Source organism: Salmo trutta, chromosome 3 (assembly GCF_901001165.1).
Source record: "Salmo trutta chromosome 3, fSalTru1.1, whole genome shotgun sequence".
Taxonomy (NCBI): Eukaryota; Metazoa; Chordata; class Actinopteri; order Salmoniformes; family Salmonidae; genus Salmo; species Salmo trutta.
Window position 1 is genome coordinate 38,363,015 of NC_042959.1, and position 19,732 is coordinate 38,382,746.

Genomic DNA, 19,732 nt, shown 5'->3' on the forward strand with positions numbered 1-19,732 from the left:
CAAAACTAAAATCAGCTAATTAACAAACACATTTCAGCTAGATTCAAGTCAGCTAACTGTCAGAAATTACAATCTCTACTGTGAGCATTTCTCCTTCTGAGAGGATTCAAACTTGGAATTGAAGGTCCATCAACCTCATCCTGGTGGGGTCAATGCGCAGCATGTCTTTGTCCTTCTTCCAGAAGAGCTTTGGTGGAGGGGAGGCAGCCACCTTACACTCTAACCTCACTGTGTCCCCCTCCAGGGCACGAGAGTTCAGCATCTTCTGGACAAAGGTGGGGGGGCGAAGCATCTCCTGGGCTGAAGAGAACAGGGGGTAAAGCAGTGTTAGAGCATAAATGCTAAGCTAAGAGATGGGAAATGGGAGATTATTTGACAGAATACAGTCATCAAAAACAGCCCTTACCGATAACCTCCAGTTTTATGTAGAAGCGGTTCTCCCCAGCGCGGTTTCTGGCAATACACTCATAGACACCGGCATGATGCACAGTCACAATCTCAATGATGAAGGAGTGCATGCCCTTCTCACACACCAGCATTTTGTGGTAGTCGTCCGGGCGGATGGCCTTCCCGTCGAGATACCAGGCCACATCTGGGGTGGGCAGACCTCCCACCTGAGGACACAGCCAGGGGTGCATTCGTTCAACATCGAACAGAAGAAAATTGATTTTTTTTTTGTTGCAAAATGTTTTGCTACAGTGTGTACTAATAAATATATGAACCCGGACACAGCCTTGAGCAGCGAGTGACCCAGGGAGTGTGTGGACTGGAGTGTGGACTACTAGGGGGGTCATGGGGGGGCTTAGTGCAGGGACCCTGAGTGGGGGCTGTGATAGCTCAGAGGAGGAAGTAGATGAGGGGGGGAGGAAAGTACAGGGTAGCTTTTTACAACCTGGTTCTTCTGTCCAGATGTGATATTGGCTTTCATGTTTGGACTCCAGAGGCTTTAATTACATAACACTTAAATAAATTGTTGCATGAGTCCGTGTCAAAGTTTAACGAGGTCTTTACAGAAGATACCTCAGCAATAAGTTCCTACCTAGGAAATAGATCGCAGCTATAAAAATGTTGAATGCTAGCTACATATAATGCATTTGATCAACATTCATGACTAAACTGATTACAGCGTGTCCAGTGCTGTACCTTGAAGTCGATCCTGCAGAACCTGCCCTCCTCCACTGTAAGGTCCTTGGGGACCTGGATGAAACGTGGGGCATAGCACTTCTCCTGGATGGCCGAGCCCTCGTTGCCATCAGTACCAGAATGGTGTTTTCCCCTAGAGGAAAGAAAGAGAGAGTGAGGAGAAAGGAGTGAGGAGAACGTGAGAGCAGAAGGAGGGGGTAGGAACAGAGGAGCTTTCATAACTGCGCCTTTGATGGCTGACTTTGAATGATTGAGTTTTCATGCAGTCAAGAGAGCTCACTCTTCTCATCTTTTCAGGTTCAAAGAGCAAATTTAACTAATTCATAACAGCATCAAATGCTGCATCTCCATTCATGCTGTCCCATGGTTCAGAAAACCCCATTAACATAAACAAGTGGCCAAAAAAGTCCACACATGGATCCTAAGCCATCTCAATTCAAGTAACACAGCATGTGCCCTTTACCTTCCAACTGTGTATCATAATGGGAAGACAAAGCAATCCCAGAAAACATCAGTAAGGAAGACCTCGCCGTAGAGACTGGAAGACATGTCAGCTCACGGTCTATTATTGTCCCGCTTACAGCATGGCCGGGGGGAACCGGAGCCCGTGGTAGGCAGTGGAAACAGCACACAAACACACGGCTGCGCCAGGAAACTCAACCTGGATCCGACAACCCGCCACCCAGCCCTAAGCCTCAGGTCTCATTCACACATGCCTTCACCCTCACGTGGAGCACTCCTCTCTTTCTGGTCTCATCTACTGCTTTATTGTGTATATGCAGTATTTACATGCGGTATGTGCAAAACTCTTTTGGTGTTCAACCTTCCCAAGTTCTCCCAGGTCACCCCGCTCCTCCGCACACTCCACTGGCTTCCAGTCGAAGCACATCATCTTGAAGACCCTGGTGCTTTCCTATGGAGCAGCTAAGGGGGGGGGGGGGAACTCCCCCCTTCTTACATTCAGGCCATTCTCAAACCCAATACCCAAGCACTCTTTTCTGCCACCTCTGGTCCCTTTGCCCTCCCACCCCTACGGGAGGGAAGCTACCACTCAGCCCAGTCAAAGCGCTTCTCTGTCCTGGTGTAACCGATGTGAAATGGCTAGTTAGTTAGCGGTGGTGTGCGCTAATAGCGTTTCAATCAGTGATGTCACTCGCTCTGAGACTTGAAGTAGGGTTTCCCCTTGCAACGGGCCGCGGCTTTTGTGGCGCGATGGGTAACGATGCTTCGTGGGGTGTCAGTTGTTGATGTGTGCAAGGGTCCCTGGTTCGAGCCCGGGTTGGGGCGAAGAGAGGGACGGAACCTACACTGTTACATTGGTGCCGTGACCCGAATCATTGGTTGCTGCGGAAAAGGAGGAGGTCAAAGGGGGGGGGGTGAGTGTAACCGATGTGAAATGGCTAGTTAGTTAGCGGTGGTGCGCGCTAATAGCGTTTCAATCAGTGACGTCACTCGCTCTGAGACTTGAAGTAGGGTTTCCCCTTGCGTTGCAAGGGCCGCGGCTTTTGTGGCACGATGGGTAACGATGCTTCGTGGGGTGTCAGTTGTTGATGTGTGCAAGGGTGCCTGGTTCGAGCCCGGGTTGAGGCGAAGAGAGGGACGGAACCTACACTGTTACACCAATGGTGGAATAAGTGTCATCCTAAAGTCAGGACAGTGGAGTCCCTGTCCATCTTCCGAAAAGGTCTGAAACCCTACCTCTTAAATAAGTATTTTAAATAAATCACTGAGATATCTTGAAGGAGTAGTTCAGTATTTTACAACTTGATGTTAGACAGTTCCTCACCCTGAATGTAGTCTACGGGCCAAGAGAAATTAATCAATGGTTCAGTTCTTTAAACATCCACTACAAACTTCAGCTAACCTTAGCCACAACAAGCTAACAATCTATCGAATTGATGGTGGCATGTTAAAAGAAAAGAAAATGAGGTTAGCTGAAGTTTGTAGTGGCGGTTTAAAGAAAACTGAACCATTGATTAGTAGAGGAGAGGGGGTAGATAGTAGTCTATGGGCTGGGAGAAACTGTCAGTGTGAGGAACCATCTAACGTCAAGATGTACAATAGTGAACTGCTCCTTTAAGATAAATGCACTATTGTAAGTCGCTCTGGGTAAGCGTGTCTGCCAAATTACTAAAATGTATAGCATTAAATGTATACACATGCTTTTGCCGACTGTGGGTGCAATTTACCATATTCCTCCAGTGTTACGTCCCTCTGGTGATTCTGGCTGCAAGAGGACAGAGAGATTTGGGAATAACATTTTAGCCATGGACCTGTGTAAAAGCATTCACATACTGTATATAGAGAGTGATTCATCACTGCCTCTACACTAGCCAACACTCAAGTTCACCCATAAAGGTGGTCTATGTTCAAGACTACATCCTCTCCTGAAAAGGCATTACTTCAACACAACCTCTTGAATAACCAGACTTGCTAAATATTTCAAAGTACATGACACTATGCCTAGGGCAATAGGGGTGGCCAGATGGGGGATAGTGCTGTGGGCACACGTGTTGTACCGTTGTGTGGGCACACGTGTTGTACTGTTGTGTGTGTGTGGTCTCTTTCTGGCATCCTACACTACATATCCCTGGGAGAATGCTGCTATGGCACATAGTCTTCACACCTGCTATTTCTAGCTGCATTCTTGGAAGAGGGCTGTGCAGTTCTCCTGTGACTGATGAGGACAGAGCCGGAGCCCAGTCCCATTGTGTGAGGAGGATTGAGGGCTGATCTACAATGACAGGGGACTAGTCACACATGGTACAGGGAACATCCCATCTAAACCCCACATTGTTACTAATACTATGTCTCCAAGCCTGAGAAACTTGTGATCTGTATTAGTAGAACATCAAAGACATACAGTAGCATGACAAAAGTATGGATCCTTGAAATAAAAAAAGTGTATTGTACTTCCTAAAAGAACTTCCTGCAAATCAAATGGGTTGTAATGGATGATATAGAAGGGATACGAGTAGATTATACCTGGTCGAGTTGTGAGTCGGAGGAATTCTCAAAGTCAAAGACAGAAGCAGCGTTATCTGGACCCAGCAACCTTCGAGCCATGCGCTCCTCATAGGACAACTTCTGTCAGGGGACAAACAGGAAACCAGCCTATGGTCAGTCAGTGTACTAGTACCATTAAACGAGCCAATGGTGAGCCAGTATACTATATAGTACCAGTAAACCAGCCAATAGCCAGCCAGTGTAGCGGACATGAGTCGGTCATGGTTGCTAGTCGTCACGTAATGAGGTAGCCCCACCTAAGACTTCAAAATCAGTGACAGCCCAAAAGGGAATTTCCTCTTGCGCTAAAAGGTCAAGACCTTGATTTCTCCCATGCGAGACCTGGGTTCAGATCCCACCGGTTGCACCATATACTGTATAGTACCCGTAAACCAGCCAATGCTGAGCCAGTATACTGCAGTCATATACAACTCTTGTGCCCAAAAGCCTGTATTAGCATTGGCAGCGCACTTGAGGACTTTCACCATTTTGAGGTACTCAACTACGTGGGACTTCCTATGGGTTAAGGAAGGATCAAATAATTCCATCCAGGTCATCAGGAGGGATCAGCTGATGAATTATACATGTGAGAAAACATTCCATAACGGCAGATGGCAGTAAAATTTCCAACCTTGGTTTTATACCTGTTCAAACACACTCCAGGTGGCCGTATGCACACTGAGGTTTTTTACCAACGCAGAAGTAGTAGAAGAAAATGTACTACTTCAAAATGGAGATGGCCTCAAATGGCGCTGCCTGTGCTCTCACAGACACCATAATGGGACAAATACAAAGATGAGTTGTCCATCTAAGTCTATGGTCCCAACTTTCTAATTGAAAGCAATAGTGGATGCGCCACCACTGAACTGCTATACCTATTCAGACCTTTCAGATCTGCAAACGTCGAAGGGTTATGGATAAGGTAGAAAGTGATTTGGGACCGGCTATGCAAGTAGGTCTGTCCATAGAGCAGCCTCCAATGTTATTGGGTCTACTTCGACACAACAGCTGCCTTGTGTTGATCATAGTACACTGGTCCACTAAGTCCCAGTGATTCCACTGAAACTTCTAGTAATTGGAAGTTGGGTCCTATTGAAGTATCTATTCAAAGTTGAGAATCCCTCTTGATGCACGTGGCGTCAAGGATATTGTATGTCCTTGACTTTAATTACCGTAATTTCCGGACTATTAAGCGCACCTGAATATTAGCCGCACCCACTGAATTAAAAAAAATATATTATTTTGAACATAAATAAGCCGCAGGTGCCTACCGGTACATTGAAACAAATGAACTTTACACAGGCTTTAACGAAACATGGCTTGTAACAAAAAATAAAAAATTTGCAGTAAACAGTAGCCTACCAAGAAAGTCATTGGTCACCATCTTCCTTCTCCTGTGCACTGAAACCATCTCCTTCGGTGCCGGAGTTGAATAGCCTCAGAATTGCTTCATCCGATATTGGATCGTTTTCATTGTCGCTCTCGTCACTTTCATCCGGAGGCAAATCCCCCGCTGAGCCCTCTTCAACATGCAACAGTCCAGCCTTTCGAAACCCGTTGATGATAGTGGATTTTTTGACAATGCTCCACGCTGTCAGGACCCACTGGCAGACTTGACCATAAGTTGCTCTTCGCATGCGGCCCGTTTTAGTGAAGGATTTCTCCCCACTTGTCATCCAAGCCTCCCGCTGAATACGGAGCGCCACCTTAAATGCATGATTTACACTGATGTCGAGTGGCTGCAAATACTTTGTTGTACCCCCAGGAATCAGGGTGACAAAATGACTCCCGTAATCAGAATGATGGGAAGTTTGAGAGCGCTTGATTTAATCTAAACAGTAAACAAAAAAGACGTTTGACCTTAACCCGTTCGGCAATTTCATTGGTCTAATGAAAGCTTCATGCCGCCAAAAAACTGAGCACGTCACAGAATGTGTTTTTTTGGGAGAAAAAAAATTGAAAGCGGGAAAAATCCATATATTAGCCGCGTCATTGTTTAAGCCGCGACGTTCAAAGCATGGGAAAAAAGTTGCGGCTTATAGTCCGGAAATTATGGTAATACAGGAATACTACGAGAGGATGATAAGTTACGAATCCATATTTCCCCCTTTCATAGTTACCACATTGTGATATCAAATGGTCTGATGATGTATGCTGTATGGGTTCAAATCAGGAAGGGAACCACACGTTTTCTTGTACAGCATTCATGTGGTAGTGGAGTAAGCAAGCACGTTGTCGAAAAGTACTTAGTTTATTCCCTAACCACATTAAATAAGACAACACTTAGATTATAACATTGTCTTGACACTGAATCACATCATACAGTTCCCTATCCACATACATACAGTATATCCACACAAAAATTACAAACACGTCACGGCCCACTGACTCCGGGCTAGTTTGTTATAATGGATACCTGGCTGTTTCTCCTGCGGGCTTCTTTGGTGCGTAGCTTCTTCTCCAGATCTTGGATCAGGGCGTCCTTGGAACCCTGGATCTGCTCATCCGAGTTGTGGGACACTGGCTGAGGGACAGGAGCCTTCTTCAGGATGAGCTTTGGAAGGCTGGAGAGGGTAAGACAGAATATTAATCAACCATTAATGTTAAAATCATAATATACAAAACATTAAGAACACTTGCTTTTTCCATGACAGACTGAGCCTTATTGAGGTCACTTGTTAAATCCACTTCAAAATCAGTGTAGATTAAGGGGAGGAGACGGGTTAAGCCTTGAGACATGGACTGGTGAATGGGCAAGACAAAAGATTTAAGTGCCTTTGAACGGGTATGGTAGTTTGTGTCAAGAACTGCAAAGCTGCTGGGTTTCTCACACTCAACAGTTTCCAATCTGTATCAACAATGGTCCACCACCGTAAGGACATCCAGTCAATTTGACAACTATGGGAAGCATTGGAGTCAACATGGGCCAGCATCCCTGTGGAACGCTTCGACACCTTGTTGAGTCAATGCACCGACAAATTGAGGTTGTTCTGAGGGCAAGGGTGGGGGGTGCAACTCAACATTAGGAAGGTGTTCGTACTGTTTTGTATATTCAGTGTATGGTGAATGGCTATAACATACTAGCTAAGACTTAGGCATTTTATTTACCGTTTCAAAATATAGCAACTCACATGTTTGGGGTCCCTCTGTAGCTAGGAGGCAGAGACACGCATGAGGGAGGAGGAAAGGAGGGCTGTGGCATGGAAACGGTGGTGGGAGTTTGGGAGTGGGGAGACCGACTCATAGGCAGGCTGTGAGTAGGGAGAGCCATGTGCAGGGGGGCATCAAAGCGAGGCTTGGGCAGGGGGCTGGGAGGGTTGGGGGAGTGTGAGGAGTGAGCTGGTGATGGAGGCTGGGGAATGGACATGGGTGCAGGCTTGTACTGTGGGGTGGACTGAGAGGGCAGGACAGAGCAGAGGAAGGCAGCTGAAGAGGACTGGGACTTGGGCTCAGATGGGGCTGGGACACTGACACTGGTATTAGCACTGGGGACCCTCGGGGTGAGTGTGATAGTGGAGCGCATGGGGGCGCGGGAGGGGGACACGGGCTGGGCAGCGGCGGAGGGAGGAGGAGGGTCATGGGGAAACACTGGCGGCTGTGAGAATGCAGGAGTGGAAATAGGGGAGCTCAGATTGGAGGAGGAGGGAGAGGCCTTGCTGCTGTTCCCATTGGACTGAGGCAGAGCCTGGGCTACATCATAGCTGGGGGCCTGGAAGGCCGGCTGGGACTGGATAAACTGGCGTGGCCGTGCATAGTTGAAGGCACTGGGGGCAAAGAGGCTGGGGGTGAAGGTGGGAAGGTCGGCCACACTGCTGCTCATGCTGCTGCCTCCAGAGTCTCCTGAGCTCTGGAAGCTGGGTTTGCTGGGAGTGAACAGTTTGGGGGTCGTTTTTATTTTTAAGGCCGGCGGGGGTGGGGTGGGCGTGCGGGCTTCAGGTGACCTCTGGCTCTCTGAGCAGTGGATACTCTTTTCACTTGGACTGAACGGTTCCTCTAGGGTTTTACTAGGTGGCTGCAGCTCAGGCTCTAGAGACCTGCAAGGAGAAACACTTTGGTAACTTCATTTGCATTACTCAAGTTAACAGGATAAATGGTGACCATAGAAACAACATTTCTTACTACAGTAAAATTGTTGTACCCACGCACTGCCTTTTAGGTGGATCATGCATGTTAAGTGCCCCTTTTTGCATAGTAAATAATCAGAGTAAATTCACCATGAAAAGTTCAATGTTCTGTATGTTTTGGCTTGCCTTACACACTCAAAGGAAAAATGTATTGAACACAAACACTGTCCACATGACCTACAAGAGAGTGGTGGACACATGTTGCTATTCACGTTTGAGGGGCTAAATCAGGAGCCTGTAGTGTTGACTGACATTAGCTGGCAGGTGCAGTTCATTTACAGCCAACACCGACACCCTCGTTCAATACTGTGACGAGCATTTCAAATCCCAACCACTGTCAGATTCACGCAGGGTCTAAACCATATTACTACATTTCTTCTCACAATGCTAAAGACAATCCAGAAAGAAATTCATAAATCAGATGACTGTCTGTCTTGTAGAATAAGATCAGTCTCAGCTAAAAGTACTCTCATAATAAGAAATAAGAGGCTAGAGTCAATACAGTATATTTGGGGATTTATACATCTTAGTGAACCAACTACACCACTAACACTATCACAATATACCCTTTGCTAGAAATTAGGAGGAAGCATAAGGACCTCATCTTTCATATCAGAAAAACAATTTTCAAAAAATGTCATGGTAAATTGATACGTCTTTGTAGGTTTAGTGTTCGCACATAGCCATATCTCCAAGTTACAGTGCGTGCTTACCAAAGACAGGTACCACCTGTGCTAATTAGCTATATAGCATACTCTGAACACCTCTGTGTAAAGGAAGGTTGCCAGAAACATGTCACTGAAAAATACTGTCCGCTGCAACTGTGATAAAGCAGGTTAAAATGCTGTACGGTAAGTGTGTATTTTGCATTTGTGAAATTATTTTGATGTGATATGAAAATAAAGGGCTTTGTGTTTCTAGAACCGTATCACAACTGAGAATCGATATACAGTTGAAGTCAGAAGTTTACATACACCTTAGCCAAATACATTTAAACTCAGTTTTTCACAATTCCTGACATTTAATCCTAGTAAAAATTCCCCGCTTTAGGTCAATTAGAATCACCACTTTATTTTAAGAATGTGAAATGTCAGAATAATAGTAGAGAGAATGATTTCTTTCAGCTTTTATTTCTTTCATCACATTCCCACTGGGTCAGAAGTTCACATACACTCAATTAGTATTTGGTAGCATTGCCTTTAAATTGTTTAACTAGGGTCGAACGTTTTGGGTAGCCTTCCACAAGCTTCCCACAATAAGTTGGTTGAATTTTGGCCCATTCCTCCTGACAGAGCTGGTGTAACTGAGTCAGGTTTGTAGGCCTCCTTGCTCACACACGCTTTTTCAGTTTTGCCCACAAATCTTCTTTAGGATTGAGGTCAGGGCTTTGTGATGGCCACTCCAATACCTTGACTTGGTTGTCCTTAAGCCATTTTGCCACAACTTTGGAAGTATGCTTGGGGTCATTGTCCATTTGGAAGACCCATTTGCAACCAAGCTTTAACTTCCTGACTGATGTCTTGAGATGTTGCTTCAATATATCCACATAATTTTCCTACCTCATGATGCCATCTTTTTTGTGAAGTGCACCAGTCCCTCCTGCAGCAAAGCAACCCCACAACATGATGCTGCCACCCCCGTGCTTCAAGGTTGGGATGGTGTTCTTCGGCTTGCAAGCATCCCCCTTTTTCCTCCAAACATAACGATGGTCATTATGGCCAAACAGTTCTATTTTTGTTTCATCAGACATTTCTCCAAAAAGTACGATCTTTGTCCCCATGTGCAGTTGCAAACCGTAGTCTGGCTTTTTTTATGGCGGTTTTGGAGCAGTGGTTCCTTCCTTGCCGAGTGGCCGTTCAGGTTATGTCGATATAGGGCTCGTTTTACTGTGGATATAGATACTTTTGTACCCGTTTCCTCCAGCATCTTCACAAGGTCCTTTGCTGTTTTTCTGGGATTGATTTGCACTTTTCGCACCAAAGTACGTTCATCTCTAGGAGACAGAACACGTCTCCCTCCTGAGCGGTATGACGGCTGCGTGGTCCCATGGTGTTTATACTTGCGTACTATTTTTTTGTACAGATGAACGTGGTACCTTCAGGCATTTGGAAATTGCTCCCAAGGATGAACCAGACTTGTGGAGGTCTACAATTTTTTTTCTGAGGTCTTGGCTGATTTCTTTTGATTTTCCCATGATGTCAAGCAAAGAGGCATTGAGTTTCAAGGTAGGCCTTGAAATGCATCCACAGGTACACCTCCAATTGACTCAAATTATGTCAATTAGCCTATCAGAAGCTTCCAAAGCCATGACATAATTTTCTGGAATTTTCCAAGCTGTTTAAAAGGTACAGTCAACTTAGTGTATGTAAACTTGTGACCCACTGGAATTGTGATAGTGAATTATAAGTGAAATAATCTGCCTGTAAACAATTGTTGGAAAAATTACTTGTGTCATGCACAAAGTAGATGTCCTAACCGACTTGCCAAAACTAGTTTGTTAACAAGACATTTGTGTAGTGGTTGAAAAACGAGTTTTAATGACTCCAACCTAAGTGTATGTAAACTTCCGACTTCAACGTATGTTCAGAGCGTTTGGCTGCCAGAGCCAGTCTACCTCCGAAAATAACATACACTATATAGACACACACTAAAGTATGTGGAAACAAACTAGTGGATTTTGCCATTTCAGCCACACCCGTACTGACAGGTGTATAAAATCGAGCACACAGCCATGCAATCGCCATAGACAAACATTGGCAGTATAATGGCCTTACTGAATAGTTCAGTGACTTTCAACATGGCACAGTCATAGGACGCCACCTTTCCAACAAGTCAGTTAATACAATTTTTGCCCTGCTGAAGCTGCCCGGGTCAACTCGAAGTGCTGTTATGGTGGGGTGAAAACGTCAAGGAGCAACAGTGGCTCAGCTGCAAAGTGGTATGCCACACAAGCACACAGAACAGGACTGTAGCCCCCTAAATTCCAGTGTAGGCAAATCTTAAGCTACAGCATACAATGACATTCTAGACAATTCTGTGCTTCCAACTTTGTGGCAACCGTTTGGGGAAGGCCCTTTCCTGTTTCAGCATGAGAATGCCCCCATGTACAAAGCGAGGTCCATACAGAAATGGTTTGTCGAGATCGGCGTGGAAGAACTTCACTAGTCTGCACAGATCCCTGACCTCAACCCCATCGAATACCTTTGGGATGAATTGGAACGCCGACTGTGAGCCAGGCCTAAAAAAAAAAAAAAAAAAAAAAAATAGAAAAAATAAATAAATAAAAAAATAAAATCGCCCAACCTCACTAATGCTTGTTACTAAATGGAAGCAAGTCCCTGCAGCAATGTTCTTACATCTAGTGGAAAGCCTTCCTAGAAGAGCGGAGGCTGTTAAAGCAGCAAGGGGGCGGGGGGACCAACTCCATATTAATGCCCATGATCTTGGAATGAGATGATATGGGCAACTGCTAGTCGAACATTTGGTAATGCAGTGTATGAGGTATTTTTAAAGGAGTAACGGTAACATTAGGCTCCTTAATGAAGAGTATATCTTGGGCTAGCTTTGGTATACACACAAATTATAGACAATGATTGGGGTCTCTACAGAGCTCTATTACACTTTAGCCTTCTACAGAGATCTCACTTTGACACAACACAGCACAGCCCATCAAAGACACAATTTAACCAACTCACTGAGTGAGTCACTGATAAGTCATGCAGAAATGTGAATACTTTAACATCCAATTAAAAAGGTAATTTGCATTTACCCATTTAGAAAATTACCAGTGCATATTACAAGGTTCTACACATACACACACATATTTAAATAGAAAAACAAAATCAAGTAGACAAACGTTTATAATCAGTTGCACCTGTGACAAATTTTTCACCAATTGAATGATAGAAAAGAAAAAGAATCCAACAATAATGCATTAAGCTTACCTGGATAAAAAGTACTAGATTAAAGATCTCAATATTTCAACTTCAATATAGGCTGAACTGCAGAGAGTTGAATGTTTCTGATATGAGTCGGGGAGCAAAAGGTCGGTATAGATTGTGTACACCCACGTCAAGTATGCAGAATAACGTGCACGCGACTCTCAGCTGATTTCAGAGCGCGGCTGTGCTGCTACCCCTAATTTACGACACCATAACCTGACCTGCCTTTATTTTAATTGTACGTGTCACAGTCGCCCCTATTCGGTGTGCCTCTCTAGCCTACACACAAGCACTTATAATAGTGCTATTTAATAACATGGTATAACATGTGTTCTTTGCATTTGTTTCTAATCAAAATTGAAGACAAATAGGCTAAATACGCCCCTCCCTGTTATTACAATCAGATGATAATTAAACACATCTACAAACCAAACAATCAGCAGCGCTGTAATACCTATCTTAATTCAGTACTCTCTTACCGTAATTAATGAACGGACACAGAATTAGATCATAAAACCTTTCAAACTATAGCAGCCTACCTGCAACTTCAAAACAAGGAATAGCCCCCTCTAGTGGCAGTTGAATCGAATTGACAGTAGGGAAATATTTTTCTGACCTCTGCATTACATTTACATTTTAGTCATTTAGCAGACGCTCTTATCCAGAGCGACTTACAGTAGTGAATGCATACATTTCATACAATTTCACACATTTTTTTTTTCCTGTGCTGGCCCCCCGTGGGAATCGAACCCACAACCCTGGTGTTGCAAACACCATGCTCTACCAACTGAGCTACAGGGAAGGCTCTGCATAACTGCGATTTCATAGATTACCTATGTGATAATTTCTACAAAGTTTACTTTTACGTATGGATAGGTATTTTGATACATAAATAATGTCCCACAGCAGCATACTGGCCCCTCATCTTTCCATTTTAGGGTTTTTGCCTAAAATAGTTGAACTCACTGTTCTTCCAGTGGGGGGTCAATCTCGCAGACTGGGCTCTCGGGCCACTCTGGAGGGGGAATCGCTGCTACGTCTTGTAGCAAAGAGGGGACTTCATCATGTTCCAGCCTGGTAGACTCCAAGGACTGCTCATCCATGGGTTGCTCATTCTCCATCTGCTCTTCCAGGTCTGGACACAGAGACATCACATTGTCAGAATGTTTTTCAGGATTGTATGTAGATTAGAGCGATGAAGAAAACTGAGTAAAAGCACAAAAGTAGTCTTGTGTGTCTGACCAGTTCTGAAACTAGTCTCTGCTCACCAATGTACACCTCCAGTATGGCGTTGCATGATACTGTTCCGAACTGATTCCCAGCTATACATTTGAACACCCCAGAATCCTCTGGGAAGGCCTCGGTGATGACAAGGGTACACAGCTCCTCTATGGAGGAAGGAGAGGAGGGGACACATGAGACTGGCACACCAATACCAGCACCAATGTATCATGTTAATACCAATGTATCATGTTAATGTTATAATCATGGAAGACACTGGTAAATGTGCCCTTCAACAATAGCCAACAGTGGGCCTTTGGTATGCTTTCCCACTCACCTGGCACTGATGCAGAAGTAGCCTCTGAAAAAGAAGGAGAACGTTTAGAGATCATTTCTATTTAGTGCCTCCCCACTGGGCACAGACATCAATTCAATGTCTATTCCATGTTGGTTCAATGTAATTTCATTGACATGACGTGGAAACAACGTTGATTCAACCATCGTGTACCCATTGGGTCAAATGCAATTTTTGGTCTGTGTGTATTTCCCAACACCGATGGAGCCACCATGCACTCTGCCACTCACTCTTTCGGAGGATGCGGAAGTCAGCAGAGTCCACTATCTGCTCTTCCTCGCGATACCACAGAACCTGCAGTGGTGGCGTCCCACGAATACGGCACTCTAGAACCACCAACTGACCCTTGACCGTGCTGACGTCGTGGAGACACTGGACACAAAGAGAACTGGATCAAAGTGACTGGGTGGCTGCGGAGACTCAAATACCACCACCAACAAGTCCCTCCTCCCTCCTCTCTTAACCTCTCTCCTCACCTCGCCCTCTACACATACAGCCAGACCAACACATACAGCGTGTGCCCAGATGTTTAGGGCACAATAATTAACAATCTGACAAGAATACTTTTGAAATATGTACATATATATGTATTTTTTTGTATTTTTTTTGTAGTTCTTTTATTATTATTTTTTTTTACATCTGACAGCAATTAAGGCAATGGCCTTTCTCATCATCTGACTGGAAAGCTATGTCATATGCCTATGTAATCATGAGGAACTAGAGCAGGTGTCAATCCATGTGTTGAATGGCAATGATCATAACTCTGCTCACAGTTCTGATGTAAGTAGGAAGGAACCTTCATAAAATGTATGTAGGGCCAAGTCCAACTCAACCTTTGACTCAACCTATAATTCCAAACCAGACAAATCCATGCTTCAGTTCCATATTCAGTCACCAGATGGGGGTAAAGATGTATCTTGTATTACCTTGACAAAAGTAGGGGCCACTCCACCACTCCCTGAATGCTGTTGGGAATATGATGGACTCTGTGTCTAGAAAAAAGATATGACAACAACTGGTGGATTTAAAAACACAAATAAACACTGTCATGCATTGTCTGTGGGTACATAACATATTGACAAGGAGCAGTTGAAGGCATATATTATATACAGGGCCTTCAGAAATGATTCACATCCCTTGACTTTTTACACATTTTGTTATGTAACAAAGTGGGATTCAACTTGATTTGATTGTCATTTTTTTGTCAATTCCCACACATAATACTCTGGAATGTCAAAGTTGAAGAAAAATGTTAAGATTTTACAATACATTTTTTTATGAAAAATAAAACACTAATATACACTGCTCAAAAAAATAAAGGGAACACTAAAATAACACATCCTAGATCTGAATGAATGAAATAATCTTATTAAAAACTTTTTTCTTTACATAGTTGAATGTGCTGACAACAAAATCACACAAAAATAATCAATGGAAATCCAATTTATCAACCCATGGAGGTCTAGATTTGGAGTCACACTCAAAATTAAAGTGCAAAACCACACTACAGGCTGATCCAACTTTGATGTAATGTCTTTAAAACAAGTCAAAATGAGGCTCAGTAGTGTGTGTGGCCTCCACGTGCCTGTATGACCTCCCTACAACGCCTGGGCATGCTCCTGATGAGGTGGCGGATGGTCTCCTGAGGGATATCCTCCCAGACCTGGACTAAAGCATCCGCCAACTCCTGGACAGTCTGTGGTGCAACGTGGCGTTGGTGGATGGAGTGAGACATGATGTCCCAGATGTGCTCAATTGGATTCAGGTCTGGGGAACGGGCGAGCCAGTCCATAGCATCAATGCCTTCCTCTTGCAGGAACTGCTGACACACTCCAGCCACATGAGGTCTAGCATTGTCTTGCATTAGGAGGAACCCAGGGACAACCGCACCAGCATATGGTTTCACAAGGGGTCTGAGGATCTCATCTCGGTACCTAATGGCAGTCAGGCTACCTCTGGCGAGCACATGGAGGGCTGTGCGGCCCCCCAAAGAAATGCCACCCCACACCATGACTGACCCTCCGCCAAACCGGTCATGCTGGAGGATGTTGCAGGCAGCAGAACGTTCTCCACGGCGTCTCCAGACTCTGTCACGTCTGTCACATGTGCTCAGTGTGAACCTGCTTTCATCTGTGAAGAGTACAGGGCGCCAGTGGCGAATTTGCCAATCTTGGTGTTCTCTGGCAAATGCCAAACGTCCTGCACGGTGTTGGGCTGTAAGCACAACCACCACCTGTGGACGTCAGGCCCTCATACCACCCTCATGGAGTCTGTTTCTGACCGTTTGAGCAGACACATGCACATTTGTGGCCTGCTGGAGGTCATTTTGCAGGGCTCTGGCAGTGCTCCTCCTGCTCCTCCTTGCACAAAGGCAGAGGTAGCGGTCCTGCTGCTGGGTTGTTGCCCTCCTACGGCCTCCTCCACGTCTCCTGATGTACTGGCCTGTCTCCTGGTAGCGCCTCCATGCTCTGGACACTACGCTGACAGACACAGCAAACCTTCTTGCCACAGCTCGCATTGATGTGCCATCCTGGATGAGCTGCACTACCTGAGCCACTTGTGTGGGTTGTAGACTCCGTCTCATGCTACCACTAGAGTGAAAGCACCGCCAGCATTCAAAAGTGACCAAAACATCAGCCAGGAAGCATAGGAACTGAGAAGTGGTCTGTGGTTACCACCTGCAGAACCACTCCTTTATTGGGGGTGTCTTGCTAATTGCCTATAATTTCCACCTGTTGTCTATTCCATTTGCACAACAGCATGTGAAATGTATTGTCAATCAGTGTTGCTTCCTAAGTGGACAATTTGATTTCACAGAAGTGTGATTGACTTGGAGTTACATTGTGTTGTTTAAGTGTTCCCTTTATTTTTTTGAGCAGTATATCTTCATTAGACAGGTAGTCAACCCCCTGAGTCAATACAAGTTAGAATCAACTTTGGCAGAGATTACAGCTGTGAGTCTTTCTGGGTAAATCTCTAAACACTTTGCATACCTGGATTATACAATATTTGCCCATTATTCTTTTAAGTGGTTGTTGATCATTGCTAGACAGCCATTTCCAAGTATTGCCATAGATTTTTAAATAGTTGCTCTCTTATGTTTATTTTTATCCTAAAAAGTCCCTTGCCGATGACAAGCATACCCATAACATGATGCAACCACCATCATATTTGAACAAATGAAGAGTGGTACTCACTGATGTGTAGTGTTGGATTTGCCTTTAACAACGATTTGTATTCAGGACAAAAAGTTAATTTCTTTGCCACATTTTTTTATGGATTACTTTAGTGCCCTATTGCAAACAGGATTCATGTTTTGGAGTATTTTAATTCTGTACAGGCTTCCATCTTTTCACTCTGTCATTTAGGTTAGTATTGTGGAGTACCTACGATGTTGTTGATCCATCCTCAGTTTTCTCCTATTACAGCCTGTACAGGGTTTAATAACCCTGTAACTGTTTTACAATCACAATTATTGGCCTCATGGTGAAATCCCTGACTGATTTCCTTCCTCTCCGGCAACCGAGTTAGGAAGGACACCTGCATCTTTGTAGTGACTGGGCGTATTGATACACCATCCAAAGCTTAATTGATAACTTCAAAGGGATATTCAATGTCTGCTTTTTTTATTTTCACTCATCTACCAATAGGTGCCCTTCTTTGCGAGGCATTGGAAAACTACCCTGATCTTTGTGGTTGAATCTGTGCTTGAAATTCACTTCTCGACTGAGGGACCTTACAGATAATTGGATGTGTGTGGTGGTACAGAGATGGGTCAGTCATTCAAAAATCATGTTAACAAAAAAACATTCATGTTTTTTTCTTTGTATTATCTTTTACCAGATCTAATGTGTTATATTCTCCTACATTAATTTAACATTTACACAAACTTCAAAGTGTTTCCTTTCAAATGGTATCAAGAATATGCAGGTAGCCTAGTGGTTAGAGCGTTGTACTTGTAACTGAAAAGTTGCAAGATCAAATCCTTGAGCTGACAAGGTAAAAAAAATCTGTTGTTCTGCCCCTGAACAAGGCAGTTAACCCACTGTTCCTAGGCTGTCATTGAAAATAAGAATTTGTTCTTAACTGACTTGCCTAGTTAAATAAAGGTACAATTAAAAAAAAATCCTTGCTTCAGGTCCTGAGCTACACACAGTTAGATTTGGGTATGTCATTTTAGGCGAAAATTGAAAAAAGGGGCTGATCCTTAATTAATGTGTAAAAAATTATAAAAACTAAATTACACTTTGACTTTATGGGTTATTGTGTGTAGATCCGTGACACAAAATCTCAATTTAATACATTTTAAATTCAGGGTCTAACACAACAAAATGTGGAAAAAGTCAAGGGGTGTGAATACTTTCACTAATGACATAAAATATATATTTGTTATGAATATGTATATATTGTATGTTGTGAGTGAAGGTGTGGTGGGCGAATCATCAGCACAGCTATAATATGGTGCGTGTGTGTATGTCTGTGTGTGTGTGTGTTTGTGCATGTGTGTGTCAGGTAGGTACCCTCTGGGGGCTGATGCAGATGGGCTGCACCAGGCTGGAGTGTCTCTGCTGCTGGACCAAGGTGGATGAAGAGGAAGAGGAGGAGGAAGAGATTGCTCTGGAGGAGCTGGAGATGGTCAGGGACATGCTACTGGTCTTCTTCTGGATGCTTCACACACACACACACACACACACACACACACACACACACACACACACACACACACACACACACACACACACACACACACACACACACACACACACACACACACACAGTTGTCCAACCCCATGTCATTTTACATTTCTCAATATTTTAGGTTCAATTATGTACTGGTTTTCATTGAAAACTTTTAGTCATTATGTCCTTCCAACTTACTGTGCCATGTTTCAGGCTTTTCCAAGGGGGATTGTCGCTGTGTCCAATAGGTGCTGATTTCTATACAGAGGGGAGGGAGAGCATGAGCTGCAGATGTTTATATGTGTTATACACCCACATAATTATTTAATTCTATACACCATAGGTCCTAAAGCTAACACGATTCAACCCTCCATCAGACCAACTGTACGCTTCTGTACACTATGGGATCTTACACATCTTAGGATACTGCACCTTGAGATCCTGCTTCAACATTGTGATGTGACACGCCAAGTTTAATTGTATGTGTGTGTGTCCTGTCTGTCTGTCTGTCTGTCCGTCCGTCCGCCTGTCCGTCCGTCTGTCTGTGTGTGTGTGTTGCCTCAAAAGCTCACGACTGACTGATCATCACGGTGGGTAAAGGTTACATAACAATCTATCCATCTGAAGTTCATGTTGCTTACCCCAGAAAGGCACTGTTCATCTCCTTTAATCTCCCAGAATCACCCTGCTGATGGATACTGGCATGAGCCTCTGACTATTTATACAGAAAGGGGATCTCATTGACACACAGCGGGAGCTCAGCTTGTAAATCATGTGCTGTAGACTGAACCAGCTCATTCCAGGAAACCCAGAAATCCCTAGAAATATGGTACTACAGGTTATTCCTGTGTAGTATGGATACAATCCATACACACACACACACACACACACACACACACACACACACACACACACACACACACACACACACACACACACACACACACACACACACACACACACACACACACACACACACACACACACACACAACTCATCAGAGTAGCAACATGACACTTCTAAATGCTTTGCATGAAAACAACAACACATATCACTGCTTTAGAGACACACTGCCAAGAGAAAGAGGACAAGCATAACACAAGAAACACAAAATACACTTCTCTTTTTCTTTTTCGTCTTCCACGCCAAGCATAAGACAATGAGACATTTACTGATTGCCACAGAGAAAATTATTAACCCTCCTGTTGTGTTCGTTTCATGTTAATTAATTCTGTGTTCTTCGGTCCAAAATGACTGCCTCA

At 44.2% G+C, this 19,732-nt stretch overlaps 1 protein-coding gene across 1 annotated transcript in view; it reads right to left on the minus strand.

The window, feature by feature from the left end:
- LOC115174939 (palladin) overlaps window positions 1-19,732 on the minus strand; it is a 30,740-nt gene that overhangs the window by 2,907 nt on the left and 8,101 nt on the right. Inside the window, exons 2-15 of the mRNA XM_029733981.1 lie at window positions 18,669-18,728; window positions 18,311-18,458; window positions 14,717-14,782; window positions 14,021-14,162; window positions 13,773-13,796; window positions 13,483-13,602; window positions 13,181-13,349; window positions 7,281-8,183; window positions 6,566-6,713; window positions 4,129-4,230; window positions 3,333-3,370; window positions 1,144-1,276; window positions 407-614; window positions 135-300 (exon numbers count right to left, since the gene is read on the minus strand). Coding sequence (XP_029589841.1) covers window positions 135-300; window positions 407-614; window positions 1,144-1,276; window positions 3,333-3,370; window positions 4,129-4,230; window positions 6,566-6,713; window positions 7,281-8,183; window positions 13,181-13,349; window positions 13,483-13,602; window positions 13,773-13,796; window positions 14,021-14,162; window positions 14,717-14,782; window positions 18,311-18,458; window positions 18,669-18,676 — 2,375 coding nt within the window. The 5' untranslated portion in view covers window positions 18,677-18,728. The remainder of the gene's footprint in view (window positions 1-134; window positions 301-406; window positions 615-1,143; window positions 1,277-3,332; window positions 3,371-4,128; window positions 4,231-6,565; window positions 6,714-7,280; window positions 8,184-13,180; window positions 13,350-13,482; window positions 13,603-13,772; window positions 13,797-14,020; window positions 14,163-14,716; window positions 14,783-18,310; window positions 18,459-18,668; window positions 18,729-19,732) is intronic.